At 42.8% G+C, this 13,131-nt stretch overlaps 2 protein-coding genes across 3 annotated transcripts in view; one reads left to right on the top strand and one right to left on the bottom strand.

Moving 5' to 3' along the window:
* Positions 1 to 13,131, top strand: part of LOC137080929 (uncharacterized) — a 259,912-nt gene that overhangs the window by 229,518 nt on the left and 17,263 nt on the right. The gene's annotated exons all lie outside the window — the stretch shown is intronic.
* LOC137073371 (ribosome-binding protein 1-like) lies at positions 9,313 to 9,846 on the bottom strand. The gene has a single exon (XM_067441814.1). The coding sequence runs from the start codon at positions 9,844 to 9,846 to the stop codon at positions 9,313 to 9,315; it is 534 nt and encodes a 177-aa protein (XP_067297915.1).

Raw genomic sequence — 13,131 nt, 5'->3', positions numbered from 1 at the left:
CAACTTTGCTGATGTTGAGAAATTGGCTGAGTCTGGGTATGTGTCGATGCCACCGATCGACGAGACATTTTCAAACTCTCGCTTCCGGGAGGCCATCGACATTGAGAGCTCCCACCCTGCCATCTATACACGGTGTTGCAGGCCTACCAGGCTGACTTGCTGAATGATCTCGATCAGGGCGAGGGCCTACCCCCGGTGCGATGGCCAAGCTGCGCTGCACCATTGATTTATCTCTCTGGGCCACCAAACAAACAGCAGTCACCATCGGTCGTTCCATGGTGGCTGTGGTGGCCATGGAGCGATATCTGTGGTTAAACCTGGCAAACATCCGGGAGAAAGAGAAATCCTTTCTCCTCGATGCACTGGTTTTGGCCTCTGAGCTCTTCGTCACCTCTGTCGATGTGGTGGGAAAGTTCAAAGAGGCGAAGGTGCTCAGAGGCATTTAGATCATTTATTCTGCTGAGATCCGAGGCCGCACCCAGGCAGACGGGATGCCCTGGCCCATCACAGTCTGAGGACCAGCGTCAGGGCCAGCGAGCCAGTGTCAGCTTTCGTGTGCCCCCCTCCTTGGCGGAACAGGGTGCAGAAGAGGCGGGACTCCCGCAGTAAGGACATCAAGGAGGTAACCCGGAACCAGCATTGGGCTGGGATAGGTGTCCGCCCCCGAGGCCACGCTAGACTCTAGCCTTGTTCATTCCCTCAGTTCCCTCAGTATTAATATGTCATAAGACTTTATGCTTCCTGTAGAGGGCTTTGGAGATCGCTGGATCATCGGATGGTATTTGACTAGGGCCCTGTAGTTCCCCTGTCAGGTGATTAGAATGATTATAGAGAAAAACAAAAGAAAAAAACAGATGGGCTAGTATTGGTAATAGAGAACGAGCCACCGCCGGGCCCACTGTGCGCAGTGAATAGATCCCTTCTCCGTGTGCGAGTAGTTTTGATACCCGGAAACACTTCACATTCTTGTGAGTCTGTAGTGAATGGCTAGGTGTGTGTATGTTCTCCTAGAATATAGGCTGATGAGTGGTAGCCACCTCAGGGTAAAGCATTAGCATCTCCTCTCTGTCTTTATTCAGAGAGTGTAGGTTCAGACTAATGCATGAACTACAGTTAGATATATATCCAGCTCCGTGGGGCTAGCAGCTTTCCTGTCCAGGTGCCTCCTCTCATGTGAGGCTGTCACCCAATCAGACCTCGGGTAAAGATCTATGTATGCAGGCCAGCATTTGCTGGGATGAAGGTGGCGTTTCACTTGGAAAATAAGTGCTGTCGCCCCCGGGCTCTTCACTAAGTGAATATAGGTTTTTAGCATCTCTAATGTTAGTCTCTTCTCAGTTGAGAGTCGTCCGACCAGGGCCTGCCCCCTTCTTTGCATTCTGGGGTTTCTTAGTAATGCAGGTTGGTGTTGAGCAGAATTTAGCCAGTGGCGACTTAGCCAGTGGTCGTGGGGCAGGGTCAGGTCGCCTTTCGCTTATACATGAAGGGAATATGTTGCTAGGACCCCACCTTCCAGAGCAAGTTTTTGACAGACAGTTTTTGGCAGGCCCTGGCCTTAGATATATATCATGGCCAGGTGGCAGTACTCCCTTGATAAGGCTGGATATGTGACCAGTCACGGAAAGTAGGGACACAAGTCGGTTCTGGGGCATTTTGAGTTATTCACAAAATAGTTCTGAAAGTGTAGTCTCCAAGCTTTCCAACGATGTGTAACACATGGAAATCTGATAATATTTAGAGAAGTTGTGGCCATCTGCATGTAGACCTTTAGAAAAGTTTAAACGAGAGAAAACAGCCTCTAAAGTTTTGCAGTTCTCACCTGTTCTCACCTGCTGAGAGTGACAATAGGGCTCATTTACATCTCATTTAGATAAGCCATACCCCCTGTAAAGCTGCATGGTTGCTAGTAACGACAGACGCAACGGGAAAAATCGGACCGCATTCACACCAGTCAATTCAAGCAATTGAAGCATTATTCAAATTAATAGCAGATGTTAACATTACCATCTAAAAGCCCATTATAGTAATGGCGGTTTTTGGCAAGTGATACGATGCTAACGATTACAATTAAAACTGAGCTAGCTAATAACAATAGGTAGATATGGGAAGGTCTAAACATGGACTAAACATGAGATGCACGTGTAGGCTACGTGTTCTTAGAATGAAACTCACCCCATAAGAAACAGAAAAGTATTCTTGCAGATCTCGATGCCTCCAATGAAATAAGTCACTCGGGCACACTTTCTCTTTGTCAGGGTCTTCTTTGTGGATGTAACCATCTCCGAAGTTTGCACTGTGTGTCTGTTTGCCTCTAAATGTCCAATAATTTGCATGTCCTGCTATATAGCTTATGGCTACAGGACTGTCTCCCATGCAGAGAGTTCTCTTTTCTCCTCGTGTAGCATTTACAGTCAAAGTTACGGATTTTCCCCATTTCGCTGTCTTTATCCCCATCAAATGTTACTATCGATATAGCCTCTGATATCTTACGGTCCAACTCGTCTGACGCCAGTCTGATACATTTTTCCTCGTCTTCATCTTCGCTCAGTTGTAGATTAGGGGAATTATACAGTCTTATTATGCCGCTTTCATCGTCGCTCTGATCTTCTTCAGAATCTGTGAGCGCTTGTTCATAAGCATCCGGCTTGTCGAAAAAGTACTTCGAAACATTTTCGGTGTAACAGCCATGGTTCAGCTCGTCTGTGATCATCTTTGCGGCGTCCATCTTCATTGAATTTTGATATCAGCTAGAGCCGGCCAGAGCGCTGCATAATAAGTAGCCACGCTTCGCTCGGAGGGTGGGGACAATAACAAAAGAAACAAAAGCCGGCTTATCCCGTATGGAAATACACACAGACAATGACACGCCCCTACTGCGTGCTAGAATCTCCAAAAACAAGCTGATTTCAACCTCAAAATGTATGCTTTTAAATACACCAATACTGCTTTCTCAAAAACGGAGAGGCTTCTTCGTGATCTCAACTAACAGATTCAGCAAAAAAATGAAAATCACAAAATTTGAAAAAAAAAAAATGCTTCTTTCGCATTTTGCGCGAAAGTTGTGCTGCCGACTTGTGTCCCTGGTTTCCATGACGGGTCACATATATTTAAAGTACCCCACTCCTAGCTCTGTATCATTCTGATTCGCTCATGGCTCGGGTTGAGCAGCACTTCTAGACCTGTTTTATAATGGTTTGGTAGTACACTTTCTTTGAAGTGAGAGCATTGCTATGGCTGACACCCTCGCACGTGGCTAGGCCGCTATAAGAGGAACATTTTTTGCCTCCATGGAGGTGGGTAGCGCAAGTTGTACTTCCCTCGCTTAGAGGGTCCAGGGTGTTTTTTGTCGAGTACACTGCTGTGGGCAATGTGATTAGGTTCCAGGCTAGTAGGCGCTGCCGGTGAGACTGCACCATCACACAGTAGGCCTCAATAGGTGTCTGAGACAGACCAGCCCCATATGTTAGGCCGTATCAGGCCAGCTGGCTGTGAGCTGCTAGTTCGGGCAGTAGACTCCAGGACAGGTAGTAGGCTTCAGTAGGCCTCTTTGCGAGTGAGTCGCAATGTTTGGGGGGATAAGCACAACAGTGGCAACCAGGTAGTTAGCCTTGAGAAGCCTCCTGTGGAGGATGTTGGAGGATGTTGATGTGAGTATACTTCCCAATGATGTCGGCTTCAGTAGCAGAAACCTTGTCAACTAGTAGGCTAGTGTTGTCAAATGTACTGACCGCGATACTAAATCGGTACTGAAATTTAAAAAATATGACGCTTTGAGCGCTGTTGAGCAGAATCATAAACACCTCTGACTGGCCATTGTGCTCACACGCTCATCAAATATGTCTATGATTGGCTACTATGATCAGCGCTTCACAAACATTTTGTAAAAATACATCAATGACACTTTTCACAGAGCGCTTGCACAGATACACACAGAGCATTTCAATCAATCAATCAATCAACGTTTATATAGCGCTTTTACAATCACGATTGTGTCAAAGCAGCTTCACAGTGTCAAACAGGGTAATATTGCAACAAAATTAGATTTGGCTGTACAGTCGTTCTGGAGAAAACAGTGATGTTATCAGCTTTTGTTTAATTTATCATATAGCGACAATGTTGGCAGATCTGTATTATAGTTTATAGAATTAATTAAAACCTAATTCATAAATTTTATTTGAATAATTAGTTGAATAACTTTGATCATATTTTTAGTGTCCCCAACTGAGCAAGCCAAGCCAAAGGCGACAGTGGCAAGGAACCAAAACTCCATCAGGGCCTGATGGAGAAAAATAAACCTTGGGAGAAACCAGACTCAGGTGCCAGTTCTCCTCTGGCCTATTAACACACCGTGTAAGATTATTATTCTGGCAACCTTACAGGTCAGAAATCATATTAGATCAGAATATTCAAAATTTCAGGGTATCCCGGAAGAGACGGGTTTAGTTAGGATGGGTCGTCGATTACACAAGAGTATGAATACATGAAAGATCGGAATTATTGCGCCTGAGACGGGTTTTTTGAGCATGATGTGCCGGTGAGGCAAATTCAGAGGAGACACCAATTGACACAGCTCAGCAGACACTCCACGATGAGCTGGTCATGTCCAGACGCAGGTCCACCATCCAATCCGGACACGCCCCGGTTCCGGGATAAACCTCGGGATAAACAGAGAGACTAACATTAGCGTAGATGCCACTCTTTTTATGATGTAACGAGTACATCAGGTGTTATGGGAAGTGTTCCCAGTTCCGGCTGACCTAGTTAATGCAGCCTAACAATCAGTCAATTGATTTGAATAATGAAAGTTAAAAATGTTCTATGTGTATGCCATAGAACAGAGATTTGTTTTTAGTCTAGATTTACACTGACAGAGTGTGTCTGCTTCCCGAACAATGCTAGGAAGACTATTCCAGAGTTTAGTAGCTAAATAGGAAAAGGATCGACCGCCTGCAGTTGATTTAGATATTCTAGGTATTATCAACTGGCCAGAGTTTTGAGACCGCAATAGACGTGATGGAGTATAATGTGTTAAGAGCTCGCTTAAGTACTGGGGAGCTAAACCATTTAGTGCTTTGTAAGTAATAAGCAAGATTTTAAAATGTATGCAATGTTTAATAGGGAGCCAATGCAGTGTTGACAGAACTGGACTAATATGATCATACTTCCTGGTTCTAGTAAGAACTCTAGCTGCTGCATTTTGGACCAGCTGGAGTTTGTTTATTAAGCAAGCAGGGCAACCACCCAGTAGAACATTACAATAATCTAGCCTTGAGCTCATGAACGCATGTACTAACTGTTCAGCGTTTTGCATTGAAAGCATGTGCCGTAATTTAGATATATTTTTAAGATGGTAGAATGCGGTTTTACAGATGCTAGAAACGTGGCTTTCAAATGAAAGATTGGTATCAAAGAGCACACCCAGGTTCCTCACTGACGACGAGGGCTTGACAGAGCAGTCATCAATGCTGCCCGCACACACATAATAAAATATAAACAAAACACATCTCAAATCCAGGCCTGGTCCTCTCTCGTTCTTACCTGGTGTCACTCGTCCTTATATGCCTCGGATCTCTCTCATGAGAGGACTTGAGACCGATGTGGCTTGCAGGTGACGCTCTTTCGCAATCACTCCCCGGTCTCGCTCGCTCCTCCCATGTCTCTCGCTCGTCCACCTCACCACAATTATAAATCTGGCAAACTTACAGTTCAGAAGTCATATTAGATAAAGATATTCATGAAATTATTCGAAAGATTGGAGTCATCATGCCGGAGACAGGTTTATTGAGGATGTCGTGTTCAGACACCTGCCACACTGTTGGCATTCCCCATATGCATTCTTGATGCTCAGGGAACAGAGGTTACATACATAACACAAGATGTTTCTTAGAAATGCACCGTAAACAAATTTCTCACCATTAAAGGCAGTGTGAAAGGCTTTTCACATCCTGATAGCAATCACTAATTTGAGTGGTCTAAATGTATGTATACAGCGTGTCATTGGAAATTGTACTACAGGCATATATTTTGGAACTGTTGTCTGACCAAGCCAATGGAATAGAAGCAGGGGGTATTCCAGAAAGCAGGTTATGTGACATACCCGTGTAAGTTAACAGATAGCCTCAACTTTCGGTTCCAAAAATGGAAGTAACTTTCAGGGGATGTAAGTAACCATGACAACTCACTCTCTGAACATAATAAGATATTAATAAGTTATTAATATAACCAAAATTGTTTCAGTTTTATAATATACAATATTATATATTCACTTTAAAGAATTAGAATAAAAAAATTAATTAAAAACAAGTTTAAATGTTAATGCAATTCAAATATGTTTATTATTTATTTTATTGTCATCTCACACGTGGATCTGCATTTAATTAATTATCATCAAACAAACAATATAATCCTTATTTTCAGTGAACAAGGATTACTTATTAAACGAAGACATGGAAAGAAGGACTGCCAAATAGGTTGATGTGCACTAAGTCGGTTGTGTAACTCACCACTAAACAAAAGAAGAAGAGGAAGGGGAATTGTGCACTTTATCTTAGCATCTGTTTCCATGCTGAATCATCGATTTGTCTCTGTTGAGAATGTCTTCTAAGTTAACCGGCAACATACTCCAAGTTTTCTGAACTTACTTCCCGACTCATTTTTGGATCCAGCATACCTCGAGTAAGCAAGGTTTGGGTTAATCAACTGTGAGTTCAGGTTATATGTGATGGTAAATTAACATATTTACTGGTTGTTGCTTTAAAACGCCATGGTTTTGTTTTTCACGGTGGGGCTGAATAACTAGATTGGGCTAAAACAGTAAATTTCCTGGTGTTGAATTTATGCTGCATTCATGTGCTCTAGGAATTATTGTAAATTCGAGTTTCCTAGGTAAAAATTGCACATGAATGCCCTTCTATTTTAACATTTTAATGAGATGAGCTCGTAATCTTCAGAAGTGGGAATTATCAAATTTCTGATAGCACATGAAGGCGGCATAACTATATGGTTCATATGGGACGCAGTTTAAGAGTTAATTAGATATTTGATGATTTGATGAGTGATGATTGTTTGATTATTGAAGACACCTGGTGATAATGAGCAGAATGACTGAAGGAAAGAGAAACAGAAAAACTACTCAGCCACAGCTTAAAGCTTGGAACATACTCCGCAAGAACAAAGAAATTTGTTCATTTTCTCAAGGTGGCAAGAACAAGAACAAAGTTTGTTCTGGCCAGTACATTCATACTTCACGAGAAAAGCAGGTGCCGATCATCTGTTTTTCTCCGCATTAACCCTGCCCACTTTAAATGTATGACCAATCACACAAAAGTTTTCGGTCACCCGCAAGAAAATAGTTCTGCTCAGGCAATGTGTCGAGAAAAAACTGTGAGAACTCCCAAACCAGGGCTACGAGAACAAAATGGCATAATTTTCTTTGTGAAAATTCTTTGCGTGATGACGTTTAATCTCTCTGACAGCCTCTGTAAGCCCATTTAACCACTTGTATTGTAGGTCGTTAGCCTGACAAGCCAGACCCACATCAAGATGTTTGGTCTGGGAACTCACCATTGACAGCTCAATCCGAGGGGCGGATAAACGGTTGTCTTTTTAAACTCCCTCTGCACGCGATAGGATAGCGCTACACCAACCAGAGCAATGTGAGGCAGAGCTAGTTGACAGATTAAACTTCGCTGTATCCGGTCGGCAAGACTCCAAACACATCTTCCTTCTTAAGAATGACTTCAGTGCCGTTCTTTTCTTTGTCATTATGTTAAGCCCACCCACCAACTCTATACATGATGTGATTGACCTAACCAGATTTTGTTTTTTACTGCTCAGAAGTGTATTGAGAGTTACTAGACTACACTTGCGGCATATTAGATTTCCTGCCGGGAAGGGTGCGTCTAGATTTCTAAGCTAGTAGGTGTGTATTTGCCAGAGTAACTTCCTGTGTTTAGATAAACACTGAACCATGTGTTAACTTGTTTTTAGTCCAGTGATGGTTAATAAAGAGTTTGTTTGAACATTATTTTATTACCTGGATGTTTTAGACAACATAAATCTACACATGCAAGCTCTTATTGAGATTAACAGAGGTTTAGATGTTTTATTGAATGTTTAATGCAAAACCATTTCTTAAAAAAAAACAGAAAAGGTTTTCAGAAAATTTTGACCTGCAGTAGAAACTAGTCAAGCACTATCAATCTATTTGACCAAAATCAACTCTATATTAACTCTGAACATCACCACTAGCAATTAAAGTCACAACAAAACAGCAAAAAAAAAAAAAAAAAAAAAAAAATAGTCAAAATTATAGGAATATTCAGCTGGAATATTATTTATTTACTTATTTTAATTGAGTGTTTTATTAATTTTAGAGCTTTTGTGAGATACCATATAATATACCTATTTTTTTAGTTTTTTCATAAACACATTGGCCCTCATTCATGAATGATGAGCAGAAATACTTTTTGTGTAAATCATTGGTAAAGCTGCTCTGACGTAAATGTTTGGATTTACAAAAAATTTCTTATTTTTGTTAGTCACGATCACCAGTGAGAGTGCCCCGTGGTTACCACCAGAGGGCAATCCACCCCAGACTGTCACTCCATCAATGACTACATTACCCATAATACTCCCTGCCTGGACTCATCCTCCTTGGTTACATCCACCTGTGTCTAATTACCCTGTTTACCTCACCCTATATAAGCCTGGTTATCTCAGTCATTCCTTGCGAAGTCTTGTTTGTTGTACAACTGCATTTCTGACTGTGTTTCCTGGTTTCTTGTCTCTTGGTTTTGGATTACTTGCCCGTTCTGTGGATTACTCTTTTAACTATCTCTTCTGTTATTTGCCTGTTTGGACTGCTTGCCTCTGTATGACCTTTTGCTTGTTTTTGATGACGATTGTGGATTACCCCTTAATAAATAATGCACTTGGATCCTCAGCCTTTGTCTCAGAGCAGTCCGTTACAGAAGACTTCACCAGCATGGATTCAGCAGTATGTCTCGTCCGTCTATGCCAGGGAACTTACTCACTCGAGGACCACATCATAAACTTTCTGAACATTGCAAACTTCACCAACCTCCCGGACTTTATGTTGATTGACTTTTTTTGCCATGGAGTCAACAAAGTTTTAAACCAAACTCGTCCGTGATGGTCCTCAAGGGTCTCTGAGTGGGTTCCTTGATTATGCCCTTCAGGTAAGCGGTTCCGCATTCACAGTGGGTGTCATGGAGGAGGATTATGACATTTCCGATGCAATTGCCACGCCTGTGTCTTCGGACAAGATGCCCACCGTTCCAGAGCCTTGTGTCATCTCAGCACACCTTCCAGATTCTCAGTAGACCTTCCAGAGCCTCGTGTCATCTCAGCAGATCTTCTAGAGCCTTCTGCCATCTCAGCAGACCTTCCAGAGCCTTGTGTCATCTCAGCACACCTTTCAGAGCCTTGTGTCATCTCAGCACACCTTCCAGAGCCTTGTGTCATCTCAGCACACCTTCCAGAGCCTCGTGCAAACTCAGCAGATCTTCTAGAGCCTTCTGCCATCTCAGCAGACATTCCAGAGCCTCGTGTCATCTCAGCACACCTTCCAGAGCCTCGTGTAAACTCAGCAGATCTTCTAGAGCCTTCTGCCATCTCAGCAGACATTCCAGAGCCTCGTGTCATCTCAGCACACCTTCCAAAGCGTTGTGTCATCTTAGCAGACCTTCCAGAGCCTTGTGTCATCTTAGCAGACCTTCCAGAGCCTTGTGCCATCTCAGCACACCTTTCAGAGCCTTGTGCCATCTCAGCACACCTTTCAGAGCCTTGTGCCATCTCAGCACACCTTTCAGAGCCTTGTGCCATCTCAGCACACCTTTCAGAGCCTTGTCATCTCAGCACACCTTCTAGAGCGTCGTGTCATCTCGGCAGATCTTCCAGAACCTCCAGCTGCCACGGACACTACACAAGAGTCACCAGCCTTCACGGATGCTTATCAAAGTCAGCCGTCATGGACGCCCCATCTGTCTTCACGGTCATCATGAGTGCTGGCTCCAGCCACTGACCAGCATCCAGAGACGCCACCGGCCTGTGTCCCGAGTCCAGAGAGGACTCTGCATCCTGTCACGAGTCCAGAGACCGGCCACCTACTGGCGTGGGTGTCTTGAAACCTATCTGCAAGGCTGTGGTGGTTGTCTGCTCTGCTGTGGGGTTCTTCAAGACCGTCTGCACTGCTGTAGTGGTCGTCTGCTCTGCCACGGGGGTCTTCAACCTCGTCTGTGCTGCTGTGGTTGTCGTTTGCTCCGCCTTGGGGGTCTTCAACATCTTCTGTGCTGCTGTGGTGGTCGTCTGCTCCTAATCTGCTGACGCTGTCACTTGCAAAGCCTGATGGGGAACTACTATGGTTTGAATGAAACTAACATCAGTGAAAGTTCATATTTTTGAGCACGTCCACTTTTGACCACTTCCAGAGGCAGTTGAAAACACATTTGACTGGATTGGTTTCGTACTGTAGACGCTAATGTCTCCAAACAGCCACAAAAGACAATCTTCTCTCACTTCATACATTTAGTCATTTTTGTCTAAAGTATAGCACACACAACTATGTATTAAATTTTCTACCCTGAATTTGCAAATGTCATGAAATTAGTGAAGTTAACAATGAATTGTTTATACATTAATAGATCAATCATTTTTGAACAGTTCCCTTTGTGTTACACTGTTAAACCTTGCTGTAAAAACAGCCACATTCTGACAGTAACACTATATGCCATGAAAACGGTAATATACAGCAGAAGTTAAGTCAAGTCACCTTTATTTATGTAGTGATTTTTACAATGATAACCGCAAAATAGTGCAACAGAGTTTGATTCGGCTATATAGCTGCTCTGGAGACGTGAATGAGCACCGATAAAAGCGGGACTTAGCGCACCTGTCAATCACCACCATGACACAGCCGAATAAAGCAAAAGAGAGATACTTGCCTGGGATCAATAACTTCAATTTGTGTGCTATAGTGTGTTTCAATGACTGTGGGCACCTTTTTCGATCATTAGACGATCCTCGTAAATCATTGTTTGATATTTGTCTGCTGTTATTGAGTCAGTGGATTGTTTTTCTGTTACTCTTTTCTTCAGTGATTCTGCTTGTTAACAGCGTGTTTATCATTACTGCTTGATCGACATGTCATTCTTGACTTCTTCATTTAGTTGCTGTATCTCACATCTGAAACCACAGCGGTAAAACCACCGTGAGAATGACAAATGTTCCCACGAATGTGAAAAAACAACAGCTCTTCATTAGCTCAACACACGCACGTACTTACTCTCTCTCTCTCTCACACACACAGACACACACACACTGCCCCTACCACTAAACCTACCCATTACACACACACACATGAAAGAATTGAAAATAATCAAATATATCTGATATTTGACTTTGAACAAAGACATTTGTTTTACTGTGTTTCACCCCCCTCTCTCTTATCAGTGGGGCTGTTTGGGATTCCTAAAGCCAAAGAGATGTTGAGGGCCTGAGGCAAAATGGTGCCACACCTGTAGTACAGTGGGGGAAGTTTGGTCTGATTGGTCAGTTTGAATGTCTCAGTTACATGGCCAAGGGATAGATAAAAGAAGATTGCAAATGTTGCTTGCGCTCTTTTTCTCTGGCTGTCTCTTTAAGGGGCCTTCTCTTTGCTCTCTTCTCTTTGCTCTCTTCTCTTTGCTCTCTTCTCTTTGTCTATCTTTCTCTCTCTCTCTTTCTATTTATCTCTCAGGTAACATTATATACATGCTGGGTACGAGCATGTATAGAATTGGTCTGTTTTCACCAAGCCATTTCAGTGCATACAGCTTTAAATGATAATGAGCTTTGCTCACCCCGCCCCTCTGTTCTGTGGGCCAGGTGGAGTCGTTGCCCTCGACAACAGTAGAGGCAAGAATGGCTACGTGAGTCCCTGAGGACATATGTCTGATGACCACCGAGGACACATCTGTGCAACTCTATCAATTTTAACCAGAGTCGGACCCGGGACAGCTCCAACGAAATTCAACATTTAAGGCTAAACAGGACGTTTGTGAATGGTTGGTTAACGTAATGTTACGTTGATCTATCTTTATGTACTGCCAGGGTAACATTAGAGTGAATGCTATGTGTTTACTGATGTATACGTTAGTTCATTGACAGATTGTTACACCTAATGGAAAAAAACCTTTTTTTTCTGTTAATGTTGGTTTGTCAGTGATGCGTAACGTTATCTATGCACTGTAATAACTGTTACAACACAATTTTTTTTTTTTTACAGTAACAGACACCGTTATAAACCATTACATAATTAAGCTTAATGTTAACACATCCACATTAACTTTAAAACCAGCATACACATTTTGTAATAACACAATAACCATAATGCATTGTTGTTTATTATAAACGTGGGATTATGAATTATATTGAGAATGTCATACATAGAAAGCATGCCGTAATGTAACTTACCCACTTTAGCTGCATTCATCGTGAATCGCGCGGGTTTCAAACTACACTCACTTCTTCTGGAGGGGCAGCAGGAACACGAAGAGCTGGTACCGATCTTTATTCAGGAGCTATACCCACTTCTATATACCGATCTTATATTCTTTTTACTGACCCTTGGTTATGAAGCAGTCTGGTGAGAAATGCTTTGTGGTTCGTGCAGACATAAAAGCATTGACGAAAGCAAAACTCAGCTACTGTGTCTTCAGTGTTTCCGATTTAAGAACATCAAAATGACTGCTGTGTTCATTATTACACCCAAGATCAGAACACTACAATCGCTTAGACGCCATTCTGCTCCAGCGTATCAAATATGGCGGACTGTGATGATGATTACAGAGGTGAAACGCTGCTTGTCAATCAACAGTCGTGGGAGGGGTGTGGCTCGATTTGAGACAGGAGAAAACATAAGATGTTTTTTTAAAAACATTAGACGGATTTTTATCATTTTAGGATGGTTGTGTACAGGCACTGCCAACACACATTTCCATACAATCAGCTTGTAAAAGTGCATGTACTGTTATATGACCCCTTTAAGCTAAGAGTAAGGGCGGGGTTGACCTCGTTGCCATGGATGATGTCATCACGCTTACTAACTATGACCACAGTGATTGGCTGATA

Source organism: Pseudorasbora parva, chromosome 1, assembly GCF_024679245.1.
Source record: "Pseudorasbora parva isolate DD20220531a chromosome 1, ASM2467924v1, whole genome shotgun sequence".
NCBI classification, from domain to species: domain Eukaryota; kingdom Metazoa; phylum Chordata; class Actinopteri; order Cypriniformes; family Gobionidae; genus Pseudorasbora; species Pseudorasbora parva.
The sequence above is the reverse complement of the archived record's forward strand: the minus strand, read 5'-3'. Positions and strand labels throughout refer to the sequence as shown.

Coding starts and splice junctions, on each gene's coding strand:
- LOC137073371 (XM_067441814.1), bottom strand. CDS start 9,846: ATGGCACAAGGCTCTGAAAGGTGTGCTGAGATGGCACAAGGCTCTGAA.